Source organism: Lithobates pipiens, unplaced genomic scaffold (assembly GCF_037356315.1).
Source record: "Lithobates pipiens isolate NorthernLeopardFrog02 unplaced genomic scaffold, aLitPip1_a1.2 Scaffold_13, whole genome shotgun sequence".
Lineage (NCBI taxonomy): Eukaryota > Metazoa > Chordata > Amphibia > Anura > Ranidae > Lithobates > Lithobates pipiens.
Genome location: NW_027507718.1, coordinates 396,269,002 through 396,294,196, shown reverse-complemented (window position 1 = coordinate 396,294,196; position 25,195 = coordinate 396,269,002). Strand labels below are relative to the sequence as shown.

General features: G+C 41.8%; 1 protein-coding gene across 9 annotated transcripts in view; it reads left to right on the top strand.

The window, feature by feature from the left end:
- PCM1 (pericentriolar material 1) overlaps positions 1-25,195 on the top strand; it is a 223,456-nt gene that overhangs the window by 45,706 nt on the left and 152,555 nt on the right. For 7 of the 9 annotated variants that reach the window (XM_077477374.1, XM_077477375.1, XM_077477379.1 and 4 more), the window contains 2 exons: positions 14,392-14,562; positions 14,673-14,786. The exons of 1 other annotated variant lie outside the window; for it this stretch is intronic. In XM_077477374.1, the coding sequence (XP_077333500.1) occupies positions 14,392-14,562; positions 14,673-14,786 (285 nt within the window). The remainder of the gene's footprint in view (positions 1-14,391; positions 14,563-14,672; positions 14,787-25,195) is intronic. One more of the 9 variants, XM_077477380.1, reaches the window with a different exon arrangement.

The following is a 25,195-nucleotide window of genomic DNA, read 5'->3' as shown; positions in this document are numbered from 1 at the left end:
CGTCGTCGTCCTCCTCCTCCTCCCTCCGTCGTCGTCCTTCTTCTCCTCCCTCGTCCTCCTCCTCCTCCTCCCTCGTCCTCCTCCTCCTCGTCCCCCTCCTCCTCCTCCTCCTCCTCCTCCTCCTCCTCCTCCTCCTCCTCCTCCTCCTTCCTCGTCGTCCTCCTCCTCCTCCTCCCTCGTCGTCCTCCTCCCTCCTCCTCCCCCTCCTCCCTCGTCGTCCTCCTCCCCCTCCTCCCTCGTCGTCCTCCTCCCCCTCCTCCCTTGTCGTCCTCCTCCCTCCTCCTCCCCCCTCCCTCCCTCCTCCTCCTCCCTCAGGAAGGGCCGGCGGGGGAATAGCGCGCTACTGCCAATAGGATGCCAGCCTATTCCCTGTCCTGTGTGATCCTCCTGTCAACTGCCTGCGACTGACTGTCAGATCGCCTCCGAGCCCCAGTTGAGAATCCCTGGTCTATCACTTAAACTCCCAATAAAATAGATTTGTTTTTGGTTGTAACTTAATAAATATGGAAAATTTTTAAGGGCTATGAATACTTTTTCAAGGCACTGTATATCCTGTAATAAGGGGATAGCACCCCTTGGCAGTACTGTATACTTTGTGAGTGCATTTGGCTTATTCTTTTAATAAAGTGGCATTTTACCATATTATGATTGGGGCTATCTCTCTCCATTCTTTTCTGCTCTGTGACCTGGCTTAGTGGAGTGGCATTTATTTCGTTTATTCATTCATTCATTTGTCCATCCCAGCTATGAATCAATCCATTCATTCACCCATTTCAAGGCTGAATTGTTTAACTTTTATGTATGGATGGTCATATATTCTGGTAAGGGGCTTTGTTATTCCACAGACTGCGCTGAGCTTTTATACACCTGTTGCAGTGTCACTCTGCTAGTGTTTATAATCACAACAGTTTATTCACTTGTAAGTGAGCACTTTTTCTCAAGTTGTTATACTGTACATCAGAGGTTGACAAATTTGCTTGGAATCTAGGAGCCAGCTAAAAAAGTTAGGAGCCCGATCTGGACCTGTCCCTGGCCTGACATGGAGACGAGTGAGGGGAAGATAGCCCCCAGCCCCCCACCTGTCTCCAAGTCATTGCCCATAGCTCTTAAAGGGACATTTTTTTTTTTTTTTTTTTTTCAAAATGACACATTTTTTTTAAATTGCATTTTAGTGTAAATATGAGATGTGAGGTCTCTCTGACCCCAGATCTCATATACAAGAGGACCTGTCATGCTTTTTTCTATTACAAGTGATTTTTACCTTCCTTGTAATAGGAATAAAAGTGACACAAATTTTTTTTTTTTTTTTGAAAGAACAGTGAAAAAAATAAAAAATAAAAGTTAAAATAATAAAAAAATAATATTTTAAACGCGCCCTGTCCCGCCAAGCTTGCGTGCAGAAACGAACACATATATGAATGCGGTGTTCAAACCACACATGTGAGGTATCGCTGCGATCGGTAGAGTGAGAGCAATAATTCTAGCCCCAGACCTCCTCTGTAACTTAAAAAGTGCAACCTGTAAAAATTTTTAAACGTCGCCTATGGAGATTTTAAATGGTAAAAGTTTGTCGCCATTCCATGAGCTGGCGCAATTTTGAAGCATGACATGTTGGGTATCGATTTACTCGACGTAACATTATCTTTCACAATATAAAAAAAATTGGGCTAACTTTACTGTTGTCTTATTTTTTTTTTTTTATTAAATTCATTTTCCCCAAAAAAGTACGCTTGTAAGTCCGCTATGCAAATACGGTGTGACAGACAGTATTGCAACAACCACCATTTTATTCTCTAGGGTGTTAGAATAAAATATATATATAACGTTTAGGGGTTCGGAGTAAAGGGAAGGAAGATAGGCTGGCAGGCAGGGGAATTAGCATTGCATCCATTTACATTGCTGGTTGTAATTCCAACGGCCACCACAAGAGGGCGCCAGATTCCAGAAGGAACCATAGGATCGTAGAAGGCCTCAAAGCCGGGGGCTCAATTATCGGCCGCCGGCGACGCGGCCCGACGCGATCGCGCCGGGGGGTCTGCGGAAACAGCGTACCCCCAGCTGTGCTGCGCCAGGTCGCTAATTCTAGTCGCAAATGCGACCTGGCGCCCAGGTTTTGTCGAGCCCTGCTGTACATATTACACTTATGAGATATTTTGTTATGCGTATCGGTTCCTTCATGAATTTTTGTGTGAGAAAATAGTGCATAATTATTCCTGTGGGAAGTCCATGCAGATTGCTTAAGGAAGGCTGACAGCTTTCAAATCTCTTTTCTTGATGGAACTGTCAGCTTATTTCTCAAGCTTATAGTCTAAAGGTGAAAGTTTTACCATTCTTGGTGATAGCGCATTCTACCAGGTTTGTTTGTGTCAACTGGGGGATATTCAACATCAGGCTTCAGTAACTCAAGTTTGTAAGGCTGCTACCTGGTCTAAGGTTCATACTTTTATGAAGTTTTGCTAAGTGGATCTTTGAGCCGCTTAAAATGTGGCCTTTGGCTGACGGGTCTTGCAAGCTGCTGCGTGATGTTTTAACCCGTCCTGGTTTATTTGTCTGGGGCTTCTTTTCTTGTTGCCCTCCCTTCATATTAAGTGCTTTGAGACATCCTTATCATAAGATTTGAAGGTACCCTGAGATGTACCACAAGGAAAACCCCAGGTGTTTGGTTTATCTCTTAAAATTATTTTCTTGGAGTGCAGCACAGGGATCCCATGCCTCCGCCTTTGCTCCATGGCTTGATAATTATTATTATTATTATTATTTTTTTTTAAATTTATGCTTAGCTTGGAGTTATGCCTGGGAGGAAAGTTAAATGGAGTTTGGCTTAATTTCTTAGTAATCAAGTCGACTAGAAAATGTAAATGATCTAACGCTACCCTCTCCCATATTGACTGCTCCTGTCCAAGGTTGGCTCCATCACTCATCCATCCAGAGTCAAGATACTCTAAGACAGGAAGGGTGCTACTGGAAGGATCACCAGGTGAAAATAATGGGGGGGGGGGGGGGGAATATGTTGCCACCATATGTAATGATTAGTATGTAACTATGTATTTTAGTTTTTGATTTTTAATTCTGCTTTTAAATTGAACTCCTCCTGACCTAAATAAGTACTTAAAGTGGTTGTAAACCCTTTACAGCCACTTTAAAATACAAGCAAGCCTACAATTAGACTTACCTGTAGTTGCACTGGATATCTGCTACAACAACCTTTAAAGAGCAACTGCAGTCTTTACATGATTTGTAATAAAACAACATCTTTGCCATTCTGAAGCTTCCCTCCAACCACTTTGCATATTATTTTATATATACTGTGATTATGTACTTGCCAAATATGCTGCAGAAATATTCCTCCACCAGGTCTGGCTGCAACCATTTTAACTGTGTGGGCAGCTAAAGCTTCCTGGATTTATACTCGCATATGCACATCTCCCAGCTGTGCATCCCTGCAGCTCTCATTGGCCCTCATATGACTCATCCCCCCCCTCCCTTCCTTCCTGCCAAACTCTCAGGACATCATGCACAGCTCTCACTCTCCTAAGCCTAGGCTTTTTACCATACAAGAAACAGGAACTGTTCTATATAAGGTATTTACTGGCAGAAAAAAAAATGTTTTACTATCCAAAATTAAAACAACAAGGACAGAAGATTTAATAGATGGAAAGTTGAAAGAAATGGCTGAAGGTCTGCTTTAATACTAAAACTGAAAACACAAGTACCTGTATTACACTTCAATCCTTGTGTTTCTATTCTCCCGTCACTATTCTACTGCATTGCCTCATGTACTGTGTTAAGGCAGCCCATATAAATGAGCAGACTTCTAACACGCCAGAATGGACATAAAAGCATTTTTTTATTGATATTGTGGTGCACCACAAAGATTTGGCCCACATTGTGCTAACGTGTAATGTGTGTTGAAGTGGAATTAAACTCTCTCAATCAACATTAACTATTTTTTTAAATTCCTACACTGATAGCATTATTAACCACTTGACCACTGGGCACTTAAACACCCTTAATAACCAGACCAATTTACAGCTTTCGGTGCTCTCACATTTTGAATGACACTGGACCTATATGAAATTTTTGTCCTTTTTTCACACAAATGGAGCTTTCTTTTGGTGGTATTTAATCAGCGCTGGGTTTCTTATTTTTTGTGTTTATAAAAGAAAAAATACAGAAAATTCTGTAAAAAAATGAATTTTTCTTTGTTTCTGTTATAAAATTTAGCAGATTAGTAATTTTTTCTTCATAAATTTTGGCCAAAATTTATACTACTACATATCTTTGGTAAAAAATAAGTACAAATTGGTGGATATTATTTGGTCTTTGTGAAAGTTATAGAGTCCACAAGCTATGGTGCCAATATCTGAAAATTGATCTCACCTGAAGTACTGACGGCCTATTTGAATTCTTGAGACCCTAACATGCCAGAAAAGTACAAATACCCCCCCAAATGACCCCTTTTTGGAAAGAAGACATTCCAAGGTATTTAGTAAGAGGCATGATGAGTTTTTTGAAGTTGTCATTTTTTCCCACAATTCTTTGCAAAATCAAGATTTTTTTTACTTTTTTTTTTTTTTTTTCACAAAATTTTCATATTATCAGTTTATTTCTCACACAGCATATGCATACCACAAATTACACCCCAAAACACATTCTGCTATTACTCCCGAGTACGGCGATACCACATGTGAGACTTTTACACAGTGTGGCCACATACAGGGGCCCAGCATGCAGGGAGCGCCATCAGGCCTTCTGGAGCACCCAGGACAATTCTGACATTTCTCTCCTACATGTAAAAATCATCACTTATTTGCTAGAAAATTACATAGAATCCCAAAACATTATATATGTTTTTTTAGCAAACACCCTGGAGAATACAATGGTGGTTGTTGCAACTTTTTATCTCGCACAGTATTTGCGCAGCAATTTTTCGAATGCTTTTTTAAAAAAAAAAAAATTGTTTTGTGCTTAAAAAAAACACGGTAAAGTTAGCCCAATTTTTGCATAATGTGAAAGATGAAGTTACACCGAGTAAATCGATACCTAACATGTCACTCTTCAAAATTGCACAGGCTCGTGGAATGGCGCCAAACGTCGCTACTTAAAAATCCCCATAGGCGATGATTTAATTTTTTTTTACTGGTTATATGTTTTGAGTTACAGAGGAGGTCTATGGCTAGAATTATTGCTCTCGCTCTAACGTTCGCAGCGATACCTCACATGTGTGGTTTGAACACCGTTTTCATATGTGGGCGGGACTTATGTATGCGTTCGCTTCTGCATGCGAGCACATGGGGACAGGGGCGCTTTAAAAAAAAAAACTAAAAAAAATTTTTTATTGTTCGTTTTACTTTATTTATTTTAGTTTGACATTTTTTTTCCCCAAAAATAAATTTTTCGATCACTTTTATTCCTATTACAAGGAATGTAAACATCCCTTGTAATAGGAATATGGCATGACAGGTCCTCTTTACAGTGAGATATGGGGTCAATAAGACCCCACATGTCACCTCTAAGCTGGGAAGCCTGAAAAAAAAAAAAAAAAAAAAGATTCTGGATTTTATCGTATTGGCGAGTCGGTAGAAGCACCGGAGGGTGGGGGGGTGTCTATAGCTGGGTATTGCAGGGTATCACCGACTATGGCTGACTATGGCTGGGTATCTCAGAGTATGGTGTTGCAGAGTATTGCGTTGCAGAGCATTGCAGGATATTGGAGGGTGTTGCAGAGCATTGCAGGGTATTGGTGGGTGTTGCAGGGGTGTTGCGGTATTAATTTTCGGTGAGCAGTGATGTGGGCACTGCAGATGCAGCCCACATCGCTGCTGACACCGATCTCTTCCCCCTCCGCTGTTCCGATCGGTACAGAGAGGGGGAGGGAGGAACCGGCGTCATAACATGACGCCTGTTTGTTTACAAGTGATCACTCTGTCATTTGACGGAGCGATCACGTGGTAAACGGCCGCTATGAGCGGCCGTTTACCGTGATCCGTGATGTGCCAGGTCCTGTGGACCCGGCGGTCATGGATGCTCTCGAGTGCGCGCCCGAGAGCGGAATTCTGGGAGGACGTCATGTGACGGCCTCCCAGAGTTAAGAAACCGCCCTGTAGCCATCATTCGGCTATAGGGCGGTTGTTAAGTGGTTAAATATATAGGAAGGTTTATTATATGTACATGTAAGAAACTTTTTCAGTTTGGTTTCTGGCCTAGGCCAAAATGATCTTGAACGTCCCTTGAACCACCATGGACATTTTATCAGCTAAGCACACCCTCCTGCTCGCATGTCTGAGCTAAGGGCACATTGATTGCAGGAACTAAATGCTACATCAGTCATCTGCCCTTACTCAATATGGCAATGGCTAGAAATTCTGAGGGCTGCGTGGAGATATGGATGGATGATTGCGTTTGCAAATTCAACCTACAATAAACAGCGTTTGTTGACCCCATGATAATATCTAAAGCAACCTTTCTCCAACTTTTTAACAATGTTGAAACCTTAATGTTTTTTAGTTTTTGAGAGCCCTTCCTAATTGCTTTATCTACCACTCGCTGGACATTTGCATGAATAGAAATAAGGAAGAATAAGGAACGTGGTGTGCTTGGCATATTTGACACCTGGGGCTGCTCTATACAACAAAATTATTTTTAGAAATAAAAGTGAAATGAAAACAATAACAGGAATGGCCAGAAATACAGACAGTGAAAATTGTAGTTTTCTAACGTTTTGTGGTCTGTAGAAAAGTGCCCTCTGATATTTTTTGGTCTGAAGTGCCCCCTTACTTTGGTGGTCAGTGGTAGACTGGCCTCTTGAAAGTTGTGACTAGAGGAAAGAATGCCCCTTTCATTAGCGGTCTTAAAAATAGCTAAAAACTTCTTATACTAATTTATCTCTGAGTCAGAAATTAAAGAAAACCCTAACTACTTCTGCATGAACTCTTTGAAAATGGCTTATGTAAAGTATAGGTGATAGGCTGCATTAATCTGTTTGGTGTTGTAATTAAAAGTGGATTCCAGTTGCCTAAAATTTTCCCTACATGTTTTCGAAAGCCTTAAAGGGGTTGTAAATCCTCGTGATTTTTCACCTTTATGCATAAAGTTGAAAAAACTTCTCACACTGACCAGCCCCCTAACCCCCTGTTTTACCTGAGCCCGTTGGTTCCCTCAGCGGAGACACCCTCTTCCTCTCTGCCCCTTGTCTCGGCTCTTGATTGGATAGATTGATAGCAGCGCAGCCATTGGCTCCCGCTGCCGTCAATCAAATCCAATGACTCGGCGCCGGGGGTCGTGCCCAGTCCTGCATTCTGTGTGAATGTACAAAGATTCAGGACTCGGGAGGCCACCTTAGGAGAGCCTTCTCCATCGTGGAAACTCAGTGTGGGGAGGAGCGACCAGCGCCTCCGGGGGACCCCAGAAGTCGAGGATCGGGGCCACACTGCAAAACGAACTGTACAGTGGAGGTAAGTATGACAAGTTTACAACCCCTTTTTAAGGTTTTTCTTTTTAACTTCATGCATTCTCTGCATTAAAGTGAAAACCCTTGTGTCCAAGATCTCCCCCTTAAACTTACCTAAGCCCAATCTTGATCCAGTGCTGTGCACAAGAGCAGCAAATCCACTCTCTCCCTGCTCACAGGGCATATTGGTAGCAGCAGGATAATCAAATCCTTTGACGAGGGAGCATGCGGGGTGGCGCTGAGCCACACTGTCTGTGTCTATGGACGCAGGCAGTGGGGCTTGGGAATGAGCCCACGCTAGTACATGCTCTAGCAAGCGGCTTGCGGTGTGGGGGGGGGGCTTTTAAGGTGGGGAACCCCAGAAGAGGAGGATTGGGCTTCTCTGTGCTAAACCATTGCACATAGCAGGCAAGTATAACATGTTTTGTTATTAAAAAAGAGAAAAACAATTGAAGGTTTAAAATCTTTTTAATGTTGCTCTGTTTGAATAACAAACTTTGGTAAAAATAAGCTGGCCATACACTGACTTGAAGGTTTTTTTTTTTTTTTTTTTTTTTTAATTGGTATTTATTTTTCTTCGTTTAGTCTGCAGGCTGTGCAAAAAAAAGCTCACTGATTTTTTCCATCCCCACTATACGGTGTGGAAGGAGAAATCTTTCTGTGCCTATTTATAGTCTGACATCTACTACAGGTGATGGTGGGAATACCTGAACAGCAGCTGCATCTGATTTGAATATAGGAGGTAAAGTGGTTGTAAACCTCAGACATGAAATATGAGCAAAGCATATCCCTCTATAGTGTGTACGTGTGTCGGTTAAAAGCAGTAAAGCAGCCCAAGATTTGATTTTCTTTCCTTCCACTATGGATGGAAGAAAGGAAATCAATTGGCTCTCTAATCAACACCGTCAGTGTTGATAGGGCCATGCCTCCCGCATCCCTAGTGTGTAATACAGGTGGGGTGGAGGTAGCCTTCCCAGCCAGCAGAACATAATGATTACTGCTAGTGCTGATGGCAACCAGCAGTAATTGCATGTAAAAAAAAAAAAAAATCCGCCAGACTGATTGTACCCAAGTCGATTGATGAATCGACTTGAGTACAATCAGCCTGCCTATAGATGGATAAAATCTTGGCTTGTCTCTGTGGAACTGGCTGAATTTCCATCCATGTTTTGCTTGCTTTAAGGCCCCTTACACACTGGTGATCCAATCAGGTCCACCTGTTCGGATGGTCTGTTTATCCCTGTGGACTGGCGGGTGTAAATGGACTTGTGTCCATTTATACCACCTAACTCGAAGCCGCTCAGGAGACAGAGTGGGATATGTTCCCCTCCGTCTAGGCAAATTGGAGGGCAATCAGGTGTAAATGGATAGCTAGTCCGTTTTACACCCGGCCGTCCATGGAGCAGAGTGGGCTTTGTTTCTGTCTGCTTTGCATAAGCGAAGTGGACACAGACCTGTCTGTCATTCGCCAACTTTACTCTATTCAACAAGGGATCAGTGGACAGATCCCCTGCTGAGCAAAGCAGATTTTGTCCCATGTAAAAGTGGCATTGGTGTAATTTGTGTCTGCTGCTTTTTTCCTCTGCTGTCTGCCTGAATCGCATCTGACAAGTTTTTCTGACACCAAGATAAATATGGTGATAGGCTAGGGATCTCCAGCTGATTCAAAACAAGGACATTAAAAATAATTACTCCTGCGCTGGTGAAGTCGTCTTTAATATGAAGTGGTAGTGCTATTTAAAACAAAAGAACTGGAGAAAATGATCGTACGTGTCCAGCTGCCTAGACTGACCAGGGGTGGTCTGAAGAAGACTGTGTGGGAAGAGTGAATGGAAGGCTTGTGATCAACAGCTTGCATCAAAATCATACAGTTTATTCATGTATAATGGAATACATACTTAAAAATATACTACGTGACATAAGAGAGAGGTTACAAAATATACACTTCAAAGGTTACAAGTAGGACATGCCCAATACAAGGGTAAGTAATTTAAATTTTAAAATGAGGTTGATGCGTTTCGAGGATAAACTCCTCATCAGAGCCTTAGGAACAGGGACAGAGTCTGTGTAAACCGGTAGACCAACATAAAACATTGAAAGGGGTGGCTAGTTGGGAGATATATGTGATGAGTGGTTAGTTCTCCTTAGCTCTATACCAGTCCACATTGCAGCGCTCTAAATGAAATGGAGATCACATATATTTATAATACAGAGCACATAGAAAGTGTATGCTACACAGTACAGACTGGAGACGTATAGTAGGAGTATGGATTCAAGTTGATATGATAATTACAATTATACATATTTAAATTTTGAATTAAGAAAAATGTATTAGCAAAGAATGAAACCTAGCATAAAAAACATTAAAAAGCTTTAATAGGTTGATGGTTTGTTAATAATGATATTGTTCTAAAATGTTTTGTGTTAGACGCATGTGAAAAGGAGTTATCTTACTCGCACACACAAACACACCTATGCACAAAGATATATAGTTTCATAAAAAGGATACACTTGAAATCCATAGAAGACATATAAATATATATAAAATAATTTAAAAATGTATATAAAGCTTTTTAATGTTTTTATGCTATAATGTTAAATTCTTTGCAAATACATTTTTATTATTTCAATATTTAAATGTGCATAATTGTAATTATATCAACTTGAATCCATACTATATGTCCCCAGTCTGTACTGTGTAGCATACACTTTCTATGTGCTCTGTATTATACATATATGTGATCTCTATTTCAATTAGAGCGCTGCAATGTGGACTGGTATAGAGCTAAGGAGAACTAACTACTCATCACATATATCTCCCAACTAGCCACCCTTTTCCATGTTTTATGTTGGTCTACTGTTTTACACAGACTCTGTTCCTGTTCCTAAGGCTCTGATGAGGAGGTTATCCTCAAAATGCATCAGCCTCATTTTAAAGTACTTGGCATGTCCTATTTGTAACCTTTTAAGTGTATATTTTGCAACCTATCTTTTACGTCACATATTATAAATATTTTTATGTATGTATTCCATTATACATGAATTAACTGTGTGATTTTGATGCAAGCGGTTGATCTCCAGCTGATTGACAGCCTCTGCTCCATTTCTGTGTGCTGTGTGAAGTGGGTGTGTCTTCCTCCAGTCAACTCTCAGAAGTCTCCTCACCGAGCTCCGCAGAGTGTTAATTTAGCTCTCCACCTCCCTTATTTTTTATTTTTTTTACCTTTCAGACAAGATTTATAAATTCTAAACTATAAATGGAAGTAGAGAAGACTGCAGATAGACAGGCAGTGTGTTTAATCTCTGTGGCCTGAGGCCAGTTACTTCACTGGGTATATGTAAGACTTAACCATTTTAAGGGAATGTTGCCCAACAACCTTTGCACGTTATACTACTGTATGTACACAGAGCTGACGAGCATTACGGAATTGCCTTAATTCTTTGTGCCATAAATTTATCAAGCTGTTGGTAACATTCCTCAGATTCTGGTTCAAATTGACATGATGGTATCATGCAGTTGCTGCAGATTTGTCGGCTGCGCATCCATGGTGCATATCTCCTGTTCTACCACATCCCAAAGGTGCTCTATTGTATTGAGATCTGATGACTGAAGGCCTTTGGAGTACAGTGCACTCATTGTCATGTTCAATAAACCAGTTTGAGATGATTTGAGCTTTGTGACATAAAATGCAGGTAGGTTCCTAGGCCTGGAAAAAATAGGGGTATTTATCCCTGTAATACAGTGCAAAAAACCCTCAATTGGGTATAGAAGGAAATGGGGACTATATGATACTCAGGGGGATAATTATAAGGACTGAAAGTGATGTAAAGATAAAGTTACAAGATGTATTATGACAATATATAAAAAAAGCAAAAGAGGAAAAACTTATTAATAACCCTGTTAGAATTAAAAGTTACACAGTAGTTTCAGTATAAGTACAAAACGGGTAAATCCCATGCATGTAAAGTACAACTGAAATGAGCGGATATAGAAATCCCAACACGTTTCAACAAATTGTCTTCTTCAGGGAATAGAGATGTCCACTTGAAAAGGATATCTATAAAGAAATTGCATGTAGGATGATATCCCAAACTACATAAAATGTAAAGATGTGCATATATTGGCAAACATCATAGTACAAGTAACAATCCTCACACTGTATAAACTACAGTAGCAGGTAAAATTTATGGAGGGAAGAAACTGTGTGTGTGGGGCTGTGGCTTACAGCGGTACCATAGAAGGTCCCATGGATCCTAAAGGGAAGCACAAGTGATAAAACGGCAGACGAAGGAAAAAAGACTCCTAAGGAAATTGATAAAAAATAATATAAGATTAACACAAAATGACAAGTGCAGCAAGGGACAAAAAATGAAAATGTGTAAATACCTTAACATAATAGGAGGAATACAGTCTTCTGTCCTGAGGTTTACCCAGGATAGATCACCCACAATATTTTTAGGAGTGCTAGACAATGGCTGCAGGTATATATATGGATATATATATATCCAATATATATCTCCAATTGGGCTACAAGGATATCCCTGACGGGATCTCAATATACCGGTTCGGTGGGTGGGAGCGCACACAGCAGCTTTAGAAACACATCTAGGTGCAGGCATGAGCATCCCTTCCGGAAGAGCCGCTCATGGCTGTACCTGATCATGTGACATCTTTATCCCCTGACGAAGACAATTTGCTAAAACTTGTTGGGATTTTTATGTCCGCTCAGTTGTACTTTACGTACATGGCGCTTACCCCTTTTGTACTCGCGTTGAAACTACTGTGGGACTTTTTATTCTGACAGTGTTGCTAAAATGTGTTTTTTCCTCCTTTTTTTTGTAAAAAAAGAAAGGGAGGGCTTTTTATATATTGTCATAATACATTTTGCAACTTTTTTTTTTTTTTTTCTTACATTATTTTCATTCTTTATATTATCCCCTGGTGGGTACCGTATAGTCCCAATTCCATTCCATACCCCATTGTGGGGTTTTTGAGCTTTGTGACATGGTGCATTACCCTGCTGGAAGTAGCCATCAGAAGATGGATACCCCATGGTCATAAAGGGATGGACATGGTCATTAACAGTACTCGGGTAGGCCGTCGCATTTTAAACAATGGTTAATTGGTACAAAGGGAGCCAAAGTGTGCCAAGAAAATAACCTGCACACCATTACACCACCACTACCAGACTGTTTCGTTGATACAAGACAGGATGGATCCATGCTTTCCTTTCTTTGCCCTAAATTCTGACCCTGCCATCTGAATATCGTGGCTGAAATTGACTAATCTGACTAGGCAGCGTTTTTGAAATTTTCTATTGTCCAATTTTGGTGAGACTGTGCGATTTGTAGCGAGTGGTTATTTGATTTGTGATTGCCTTTCTATCGTCTCCTTGTTCTCTGACATTAGCAAGGCATTGTTGTCCACACAACTGCTGCTCACTGGATATTTTCAGTTAAATCCTAGCCACATGCCGACCAGCGTACGACAATATATATTGGCACAATGGTATGGCTAGGCAAATGGGCATACAGGTATGTTCCCTTTAAGATGCAGCATTGTGGGCCCGCCACGTGCTCCGTGACCGTGGGTCCTGTGGACTCTGTCCACCGGGTGCCCGTAATCGTGTCACGGAGCGGAACAGCCATGAGATGCCTAGCTAAACAAGGCATTTCCCTGTTCTGCCTAGTGACAATACAGAGATCACTGCTTCCTGTGATTGGGAGCAGTGATCCCTGTCATGTGAGTAGTTGCCCACCCCCCCCCCCCCCATAGTTAGAATCACTCCCTAGGACATACTTAACCCCTTGATCGCCCCTTTGTGTTTAACCCCTTCCCTGCCAGTGTCATTTGCACAGTAATCGGTGCATTTTTATAGCACTGATCGCTGTACAAATGACTGGTCCCAAAATAGTGTCAAAAGTGTCCGCCATAATGTTGCAGTCAAGATAAAAATCGCAGATCACCATTACTACTAAAAAAATAAAATAATAATAAAAATGCCATAAAACTCCCCTATTTAGATGCTATAGCTTTTGCTCAAACCAATATACTCTTATTGCAATTTTTTTTATATATATTTTTGGGGTATATTTATTATAGCAAAAAGGTAAACAATACTCCCTTATTATTATTATTATTATTATTTTTTTTTGTAGCGCTCAAAATAAAAACCACAGTGGTGATCAAATACCACCAAAAGAAAGTTCTATTTGTGGGGAAAGGACGACAATTTTATTTGGGTGCAACGTCGCACGACCTCTCAATTGTCAGTTAAAGCGACACAGTGGAGAATCCCAAAAAGTGCTCTGGTCAGGAAGGGGGTAAATTCTTCCGGGGCTGAAGTAGCTAGAGATGGTTGTGCATGAAAATTCCAGTAGATCAGCAGTTTTTGAAATGCTCAGACCAGCCCGTTTGACACCAACAACCCTTGCCACGTTCAAAGTCACTTGAACCCCCTTTCTTCCACATTCTAATGCACGATTTGAACATTAGAAAGTTGTCTTCAGCACGTCTAGATGCCTAAATGCATTGAGTCGCTGCCGTGTGAATGGCTGACTGATTAGCAATTTGTGTTACTAAGCAATTGAACAGGTGTACCCATTAAGGTGGCTGTTAAGTGTTGTATTGCCAGTCTAAAGCCTAGTACACACTACTAGTTTTTGCACATGAGCCGCCGAGTTCTATTAAACCGGCCGATGTTGCCTAACATTCGGTGTACTTGGCTTTACTGTGTGCATGTGATTTGGGGAAATCTGTAATTACAAGACTGTAAAAAGACTAATTCTACCATCTAATTATTTTATTTATCCCAAATTAGTATTACTCTAAAAATCTATTTGTTCTTTTGTTCTCATTATGTGCCTAGTGGACACAAATAAAATAGAAGCCATTCAGAAGTTCCTCATCTGGTAGTTACCGTTCATGCCTTTTTCTATAGGTTGTGAGTAGACTTGTACAGATTCGCAACTATATTGCTAAGGCCAGTTTTATGAGAGATGACCTTGTTGAGAATAAAGAAAGCTCTACAAATGTGGAACGCTTGTCAAACTTAATTGGCCATCTAAAATCCCTGGAAAAGTGTTACCTTACATTTCTTCAAAAAATGCTTGTAAGTCTGACTTTTACTGACTGCATGTTACATGTCTAAAGAAGTTTGAAAAAAGTGTACTTTGTCTCTTGACTGTTTCTTCAATCTTTTATACTAATACCATATTTCAGGCTAGTGAAAATGAGGAGGATACCCGCACTATAGATTCAGCAATGGGATCAGGTTCTGTAGCTGAGAGCACATCACTAAACATTGATGTGCAGTCTGAGGCTTCAGATACCACGGTAAGCACCTTTTTCAACCACCTGGTTCCTTTTTAAGTATGTAAGCCCGTTCAGTTTAGATGTGTGTTCAAGTGGAAGGTTTGTCATACTCCATAGCATTTTTAGAAAAAAATTCATTAGTAATTATTACTATACAGTTGACCATATAATATACTTCCCCTGAATTTGTTAAACTTGATAAAACTAATTTGACATTGATTACACACAGTGGTTAGCACTTTCACCTACCCTGTTTCCCCTAAAATAAGACCTAGCCTGAGTGTCGGTGATGGCTGCAATATAAGCCCTAACCCCCAAATAAACCCCACCCTCTTTCCCCAAAAATAAGCCCTACCCTGAGAATAAGACATAGAAGGACTTTAACCAGGGCTTATTTGGGGGGTAGGGCTTATATTGCAGCCATCGTCGACAATCACGCTAGGTCTTATTTTAGGGGAAACCGGGTAGCAGTAAAAAGGGTCACTGGTTCGAATCCCAACCACTGCACTACCTGCCTGGAGTTTGCATGTTCTCCCTGTGCCTGCGTTGGATTCCGCCGAGTACTCCGATTTCCTCCCACACTTCAAAGACATGCTAGTAGGTTAATTGGCTTCTGTCTAAATTGGCCCTAGTATGTATGACTGTGACTTAGGGACCTTAGATTGTAAGCTCCTTGACGGTAGGTACTGATGTGAATGTACAGTGTATATGTAAAGCGTTGCTTAAATTGACAGCGCTATATAAGTATCTGCAATAATAATTACACAGGAGTTCAGAAACCTTGTCCAAGATGTAAAATGTAGCACACATTTGATCAAATACATACATGCTAATCTCAGATTTTTGTTAAGGTTTCGTTGAACCACTTCCCGTCTGGCCTAATGCAAAATTACAGCTTGGGTAGGACTTTGGTATAACGTCCTCCTGGAACTTGACTCCTGTGCTACCATTATCTGTCACCTGCTGTGTCCACAGAAAAAATCCTGTTGTCTTCTCTAGTGAAGTACAATGTTACTATGGTAAAATTGTCTTGCTGTGGTCACAGTGTATTAAATAAAAAAATAATGAAAAAAAACTTTTTGCCTAAATTAATGAAGAAAGATTAAAATTTAGCAAATAATAATGGAAACAAGCTACTTTTATTCAAAATTTTTGCTCTTTTAGTAAAAAAAAAAAACACAGCAGTGGTTAAATGCTACCAAAAGAAATCTGTGTGAAGAAAATGATTTAAAAATTGATTTAGGTACAGTGTTGCATGAATGCGTAATTGTCATTCAAAGTACGACAGTGCTAAAGAATGGCCTGGGCAGGAAGGGGGTGAAAGTGCCCTGTATTGAGTTGGTTAATTTACATTATCCCTTCTATTTCTTTGTATGGATAATGGCACTGGAATAATTTAACTAAAAAAAAAAAAAAAGCACCTTTTTCCTAACTGATATACAGCTGTCATATGACCCAGCTCTTTCCTAGCCTGATTCCATGGAAACATAAGCAGGAGAAGCTTTTAGTCCTCTGCTGCTGGTCGGATGTTAAAAAATAAAAATAAAAAATAGCCTTTGGAGTACAGGGTAAAAATAGATAATAAATATCAAACTGTTTTAAATTGTCATAAAAAAAATATTTGAAATCATATCTTTGTTTTCTGGGGTGTGGGCAAATACCTGCCAGTTACAGGTGGTGTTGCGCCACTAGAGGTAAAAAAAAAAAAAAAAAAAAAAAAACCCAAGATGCTTATAAAACCCAGTGTGCATGAGTCCTTAAAGCGGAGGTCCACCCTTAAGTGGACCTTCCGCTCATCAGAACCCTCCCCCCCCCTCCGGCGCCACAATTGGCACCTTTCAGGGGGGAGGGGGGTGCAGATACCTGTACAGTACAGGTATCTGCACCCACTTCTGGGATAGCTCTCTGCGGAAAGGGGCGTAGATTACGCCCCTTTCCGCAAGTGCCCGCCCCTTTCCGCAAGTGCCCTGCTGCCTGTTGGGAAACACACAGATCCCAGAGGCAGCGGGGACCGTCCTTATTGCGCAGCGCAACTCGCGCATGCACAGTAGGGAACCGGGAAATGAAGCCGAAAGGCTCCATTTCCTGATTCCCATACCCAAGATGGCGGCGGCAGGACCCGAGAGACGATCTAGAGATCGGCTTCGGGTGCCGACATTCCGGGCGCGCTGGACAGGTAAGTGTCACTATTTTAAAAGTCAGCAGCTGCAGTATTTGTAGCTGCTGGCTTTTTTTTTTTTTTTTTTTAAACGCGGAGTCCCGGCGGACTCCCGCTTTAAGCTGAAGTTTAGTAGTAAAAAAAATTGTTTTTTGGGGTTTTTTTTCAGCCGGTGATTCCCTCCTATGTAAAAGCCATCTTTTAGCCTGCATGATTGCCTTTACAGGAAGTGGCTGGGGATGTCCCTCCCCTCACCACCCTCCGATGCTTCTCTGATCTCTCCCATGTGATCAGAGCTGGAGAAGAAATCCAGATGGCTTACCATAGAACTGGCCAGGGTCCAGTTGATTCCTGGCCATCTAACTGACCCTCGGAGGCTGTAAGCGATGTCATGAGATCACTTCCAGCTCTGGCAGATGTAAACACTGTTTTTTTTTTTTTTTTTTTTTTTTTTTTTGTTTTGTTTTTTTGTTTTTGTTTTTTGCTGGAAAGCTTAAGATCTTTATTTTTAATTTTTTCCCATCTCTGGCTTTCCAGCATAGAGAGATGTGGGGACTTAGACTCCAGGTCTCTCCCGTCAAGAGGACCCATCATGCCCTATTCCTGTAACAAGGGATGTAATTATTAAATTATAGGGAAAGTGTAAAAAACAATTTAAAATTAAACTTTTTTAATTTTCACTCATCCACTCATACTTGCACACATACGCAAGTCGCGCCCACATATGTAAACTGCGTTCAAACCAAACGTGAATTATTACCGCAAATGTGAGACTGATCATTCTAGCACAAGACTGCCTTTGTAACTCTAAACTGGTAACCTGCAAAAAAGTTAAGCATAGCCTATGGAGATTTTAAGTACCGAAGTTTGGCACAGTTTTAAAGCTTGACATGTTGGGTATCCATTTACTTGGCATAACATTTTTCACTAATGCAAAATAATTGGGGTAAATACAGTTTTTTATTTTTATTTTTTTACTCCCATAAATATCACGTTTGAAAAAAAAAAAATGCTGTGCAAATACCGTGTGACATATTGCATAGATTGCCATTTTATTCCATAGGGTCTCTGCTAAAAATATGTTTGGCGTAGTTGTTTTCTAGCAAAAATTGTTATTTTTACATGTAGGAGAGACATGCCAGAATTGGCTTCATTTGGTAGTGGTTAATGAGCTAACCTGCCTGTAATGAAGCATGTCATCCATTGTGCTGGCAGCTGGATTCTGTAGAAATTGTCACTGCAGGGACTTAATAGCTTTGGTTCCTCTGTGAGGCTGCTGTGAAAAGGTTCCATACGACCAGCCCCCTACTCTTCTTCCCCCTACTGTGCCAGGGAACATTGAGTAATGTCTGTGATTATTTTTTTACAATGTTTCAGGACATGCTTTCTGGATATGTCCCCTTCTTCAAGGTCCAAGCAGTACTGAGTCTGATTTTTAAGCAGAATGTTAAAAAGACAAAAAAAAAATATCTGAGGGGAAGGAGAGAGAAAAAAAGAGAAACACAAATCTATGGTAATAAAGATAGCAGCAGAGTTGGGAGATAAGACAGAGGGAGAGCTATAGAATGGCAGGGGGGGGGGGGGGGGATGCTAGTCAGAGGGGGTCGTAAACCTTTATTATTAGTATTAATATTGTAACAGGTTTTATATAGCGCCAACAGTTTGCTCAGCGCTTTACAACATGAGGGCAGACATTACAGTTACATTACAATTTGGTACAAGAGGAATCAGAGGGCCCTGCTCGTTAGAGCTTACAATCTAAAAAGGAAGGGGCAATTGATACAAAAGGTAATAGCTGTGGGGGATGAGCTGATGGAGGAAGTAAAACAGTGTTAGAAGCAGGATAGGCTTCTTTTGAAGAGAAGGGTTTTCAGGGATCATCTAAAGATGGATAGATTAGGGCACAGTCGGACAGATTGGGGTAGGGAGTTCCAAAGGATGGGCGAAGCTCTGGAGAAATCCTGGAGGCGAGCATGGGAGGAGGTGACAAGGGAGCTAGAGAGCAGGAGGTCTTGGGATGACCGAAGAGAGCAGCTTGGTTGGTATTTTGGGACTAGGTTAGTGATGTAACTAGGGGCAGAGTTATAGATGGCTTTGTAAACTATTGTTAGTACTGTGAATTTTATTTGTTGGGTGAGTGGAAGCCAGTGGAGGGATTGGCAGAGAGGGGTGGAGGACACTGAATGGCTGGTAAGGTGGATGAGTCTGGCAGCGGCATTCATTATGGACTGAAGGGGGGTTAGTCTATGTAAAGGTAATCCAATGAGGAGGGAGTTGCAGTAGTCGAGGCGAGAGATGACCAGGGAGTGAATTATAAGCTTGGTGGTGTCATTAGTTAAAAAGGGGCGTAATCTGGAAATGTTTCGTAGGTTAAGGCGGCATGATTTGGACATGGCTTGTATGTGGGCCTGAAAGGACAGTTCGGAGTCTAAGGTTACCCCTAGCACCCTGGCATGTGGGGACGGACTGATAGATGTGCCATTGATCTTGACACAGAAGTCAGGCGAAGGGGCACATGGGGGAGGAAATATTAAGAGCTCGGTTTTAGATAGATTAAGTTTGAGGAAGTGGTGTGACATCCAGGCTGATATGTCTGTTAGCAGATCAGTGATGCGTGAGGAGATTGATGGGGTGAGCTGAGGGGCAGAGAGATTTGGGTGTCATCAACATATAAATGGCAGTGAAAGCCATGGGAGGCTATCAGCTGGCCCAGGGAGGACGTGTAGATTGAGAATAGTAGAGGTCCAAGGACAGAACCTTGGGGGACCCCAACGGAAAGGTGAGTTGTAGAAGAGGAAGTGGAGTTGTAAGTGACACTGAAGGTGCGATGAGATAGGTAAGATTCAAACCAACGGAGAGTGCAGTCATGGAGACCAAGCAAATTGAGTTTTTTGAGGAGGAGGGGGTGGTGAACTGTATCAAAGGCAGCCGAAAGGTCCAAGAGTAAGAGGATGGAATAATGACCGTTGGTTTTGGCTGTTAGTAAGTTGTTTGTGAGTTTTAGGAGGGCAGTTTCTGTGGAGTGCTGTGGGCGAAATCCAGACTGAAGAGAATCAAGAAGGTTATTTTCAATGAGGTGGTTGCTCAGTCGGTTGTAGACTAAATGTTTAAGGAGTTTGGTGGCAAAAGGGAGTAAAGAGATGGGTCTTAAGTTGTTAAGATTGGTGGGGTCTGAGGCCTTTTTTGGTATGGGAGTGACTAGTGCATGTTTTAGAGGGTTGGGGAAGATGCCAGTAGAGAGAGAGAGAGGTTGAATATATGTTAAGGAGTATAGGATTGAGTCAGATGGTGACCGTAGTATTTGAGAAGGAACAGGGTCCAGGGGGGCAGGAGGTTAGGTGGGCATTAGAAAAAAGTTTAGTGACTTCCTCTATAGTAGCTGGGTCAAAAGAGGAAAGTATTGATTGTGCAGGAGGACAAGGAGTGTAAGGTGAGGGAGATGTCTGTAGAGCGGAGATCTCGAGACGAATAGTCTCAATCTTATTTTTGAACTGATAAGCAATCTCCTGGGCAGTGAGTAAGTTAGTGGGTGGGGGTAATGGAGGACGAAGTAGTGGTAAAGGTAGAAAAGAGTTGACGGGGACTGCGTGAGAGGGTGTTAATGAGAGTCATAAAGTAGGTCTGTTTGGCAGCGTGCAAGCAGGAATGGTATTTTTGGAGGGCAGATTTAAATTGGCTGAAATCTTGCTGTGACTTAGTTTTACGCCACAGACACTCAAGAGCACGGCTACGTTTTTTGAAGCTTCTGGTATTGTCTGTCTGCCAGGCTTGTAGTGGTCGTGGCCTGATTCTGTGCGTAGTAAGGGGGGGCCAAGGTATCCAGGGTGGATGACAGTGAACTGTTGTAGACCAAAGTAGCCAAGTTGGGGCAGGACAAGGATGAGATTTTGTTGTAGAGACAATCTATAGCAGAGAGAAGGGTTAAGATGGCGAAGGTTTCTACGGGTAATAGTTTGGTAGTTGGAAGGCAAGGAGGAGGCAGACAAGGAGAGATTGAAACTAATAAGGTGGTGATCAGATAGAGGCAAAGGAATATTGGAGAGGGTGTGCGGAGTGCATAGGTAGGAGAAGATAAGGTCAAGGCAGTTGCCAACAGATTGAGTGGAAGCACTTGTCCATTGTTTTAGATCAAAAGAGGAGGTTAGGCTCAGCAGCTTAGAAGTAGCAGGAGTGTTAAGATTAACAGGGATTTTGAAGTCACCAAGAATGATTGTTGGAATTTCAGAGGAGAGAAAGTAGGGTAGCCAGGCGGAGAAGTCGTCAAGGAAGTTTGATACCGGTCCAGGGGGCCTATAGAGCAACTCTCAATGAAACTGGAGAAAATAAGTGAATACAGTGCGCTTCAAATTTAGAGAGGGGGTGGATGAAGAACCTGAAAAGTGCTTTGAGGGGATAGGAGGATTCCAACACCACCTCCTTTCCGTCCACTAGGCCTGGGAGAGTGAGTCCACAGGAGGCCACCATAGGAGAGAGAAGCGGGAGAAGGAATGTCAGATTCTTGAATCCAATTCTCAGTAATTGCAAATAGGTTCAGGGAGTTAGTGATAAATAGGTCATGGACGGTGGTGAGTTTGTTACAAACAGAGCGGGCATTCCAAAGGGCACAGGAGAAGGATAGGCTAGCTCTAGGCTTAAGAGGAATAGAAATGGGATTGTGTGGATTGCGGCTGCTAGCAGAGGATGGGTTGTGCCGGGTTTGTTGGCCGAAAGTACATGATTGTGGTCCAGAATTTAGGGAAATATCTTCATATATATATAGCTGTGGGGGGGGGAGAAGGTGGCTGAAGGAGTGAGAATTTAAGCAGAGAGGATGCAACCGTGGGAAGGAAAAGTAGAGAGTGCATGAGAGAAGAAAAAGTTTGGAGAATCAGGTCATCTGTAGTCTGTTTAATGTTCTGCAGAAGTCTGTTGTGTATTTTTGCTTTGTGCAATCACTGAAGTGCTGAGCGGAAGTGCAATACTTAATCCAATATGAATACTTTATCCAAGATGATAGTTGCCAATGCAACCCCTGCCTGGGCATCCCCTAGGTAAGGCCTGAATTAATAGTGAATTTGGGTGGGGGTATTGCCAATTAATTAGTCAGGATTGCATAGGAGGAACACATGACTAACGGAATGAACGGAATCAAGGCTCGCTACAATACACAGCAAGAGAGCAGAAAAGGTCAGTGACGTAAAGATAAGAACAGCTCCTAAATTTAGGTATAATGAGACAATAAGAAAGTTAAATAAACATCATTCTGATATGGACCGAGTTAAAGAATTTGACAGCAGCATAGATCACCAAAAGCACATACACAGAACTAGCAAGATGATCCCAGTTTCAATTAAAGGTGGAAGTTGTGAGCTGACACATACCTGTGGGATGGTAGAAAAGAGTTATGTTAGAGTGCTGAGCGGAAGTGCAATACTTATTCCAGTATGAATATTTTATCCAACATGATAGTTGCCAATGCAGCCCCTGCCTGTAAGGAAACCAATATCTAAATTCATGCTGCTATTTTTTGTCAAAAAGAATTATCATTCTTAGTTCAAACATTTTCCTTTCCTGGATAGTGCTGAAATTCCCTTTAAGAACTAAAACATTGAGGTCTTCGATAGTGTGGTCCGGTTGTGAAAAGTGATGAGTGTGCACAAACTGTCTTCTTTATGTTCCTTGATGGTATGTCTGTGCAAATTCATCCTTGCTTGTAACTTCTGTCCTGTTTCACCAACATAATAAGATCCTTTGCTGCACCTTTTGCATTGGATGAGGTACACATTACTGGAGGTACAGTTGTAAGATCCCATGATATTGAAGGTCCCATTTGTGTGTGTAACACTTTTGGATAGATTGATCTGGTTGCATAGTTTTCAGAGTATTTTATTGCAAGACTTGCTTCCATTATTTGTGACTTCATAATCAGAGTGAAGTTTCCTGCTGATTAGTTTGTGTCCTGAGGTTGGGTGGTTGTCTGAAAGCCAATAATGGGGGTTGTTGAAATATCCCTTTCAGTTTCATCCTCTGTTATAATGGGTTGTAAATCTTTGATTAACTTTTTGATGCCTGCTGGGTTGCATGTGGTGACTAGAGGTACACTTTTTTTTTTTTCCCCCTCTGTGTATTGGAGGAGATTTTCTCTTGGGGATTTCAAGGCTGTGTTGTTGATGGTTTTGCCTTTGTCCCCCTACTGTGGAACATTCTTTCATTGCTTTCACTTCCTGTAATAAGATCTGTGAATGGGAGAGATTCTGATGAGTCACAGGATACATCGTTTTCAAATCCCAAATATTGATAAAATATAGCTTTTGTTTTTGATCAATTTTCGCATACCATCCAGTGCTTAATTCTGTAGTAAACTCTGGCTTTTTGGAAAAAAGAAAATCCCCTGTAAGGCAATTGACTAATGTGCTAGTATGCATCACATACTAGCACATTATGAAAGACTTGCCTTTTAATGACTCCCTCCAGTGCTGCACTATCACTACTAATAGGGCTTCCATCCTAACCTGGTTTTGTGTGCTTCGGCAGCCTGAATGGAAGAGCTGCGATGGCGTTACTCCCACACATGCATGCAGGAGTCTCAGCCGCAACACAGTGCTCTGAAGGAGCGGCACAGGTATGTCATTCCTTCAGGGGGCATGCACTGGTGACATCACTGGCTGCTGCTCACTAAAAGTTCCCCTAAACCAGTTTCTCAACTCCAGTCCTCAAGGCGCCCCAACAGGTCATGTTTTCAGGCTCTCCATTATTTTGCACAGGTAATTTGATCAGTTTCACTGCTTTAGTAATTACCACAGCCCTTTCATCTGAGGGAAATCCTGAAAACATGACCTGTTGGGGCGTCTTGAGGACCGGAGTTGAGAAACACTGCTCTAAACAGTCAACGTTTAGGAGATATTTTCTTTCATCTACAAGTAAGCTTTTATTATAAGCTTCCTTCTAGGTAAAAATCACATTCAGAAGTTTACTAACCCTTTATTTAGGCCTCTTGCACACTGATGCCTAAAATTGCAGCGTTTTTAGGCATGTGTGTGCTTGTCATAAAAATAAAAGAATATGCACACCCATGGGTTAGCGCCTCCAAGATTTAGTGAATAAAAAGTTAGAACCACAAAAACAGCTCTCAAAAATACTGTTGCCTCCCCTACAAAATCCCACAGTCCCCCATGAAAAAAAATCTAACTTCCCACCCACCAAAACACATGTACAAAAACAATCCCATTTCCATCCCCTCTCTTCCCCTGCACGCTATTATCCCTCATCTAATTGTTCCAATGCTGGAGCCATGAGACTGTGTGGTAACCCCCCTAAGGATGGTAACCCTGATAACTACACTGAATACAAGCCCTACCCTACTACCCTAGGGTATCTACAAAAACGTAATTTCTTAGATACCTGAGTAGAAGGCTCTGCACCTTCTAGCCACATTGGGCGAATGCAGTAGCCTAATCCATGTCAGAAAATCCTCTGAAAAACCTATCCCACTGGGTGGTGGCCCCCTCTGTATAAATGATCCCTATATACCATGCCTAGTCTCGCCTAGGTGGGTAAGGAGGATTCATGTAGTCCTGGTGATATTAGTATAACAAGGGATCGGAATGTGAATAGTATGCTTGTTGATGAGGGCTATCCCTCATTCACTGGTGATAAACCACTAAATATGCCGCACAGTATCGCCCAGAGGTTAATCAGGTGGAGTACTCGCTAGATGAAGACAGCCAAACGGTGTTACAAGGAAACACCGATAAATGCATCCAATCCAGCCAGTGTATAGATGGGTCTCGACACTACGGTATCCCATAGTAGCTGCAGATATGATTGGTAATGTAAATGGAGGTACTCACAGTTCTGCTTCCTCAAATGACAACTGGATATTATTGTGATGATGGCAAGCCTCCCCATGATTAAGATCACCAAGGCAGCTGGGTGAATGTAATGGAGTCAACTGTGCCATGGGTCAGGCAAACGGTACAAGGCAGATGGTTATCCTGTGTAGGTCCTGCAAATGCGTTGTTCCAATAATAAGCTCTGCAATGGGCAGTAAGCCAATTCACCTGTGCAGTGAGTAGCGTATAGGAATAGTCCATTCGCTCCGGAGAGCTAGCAGCAAGACCAACACTCCAACAGTCTCCGTTCATGTAATACCATTGGGTCTCGTGCTGGGTACCTCTCAGATGGCTAAGGATACAGTGCATCAGGGTGGGGGGTCCATTCCTATGCAAGCCTGTCTACATATGTTTTGTACCTCCCAGAGCTTCGTCAGGACTTTTTTTATTTATTTTTATTT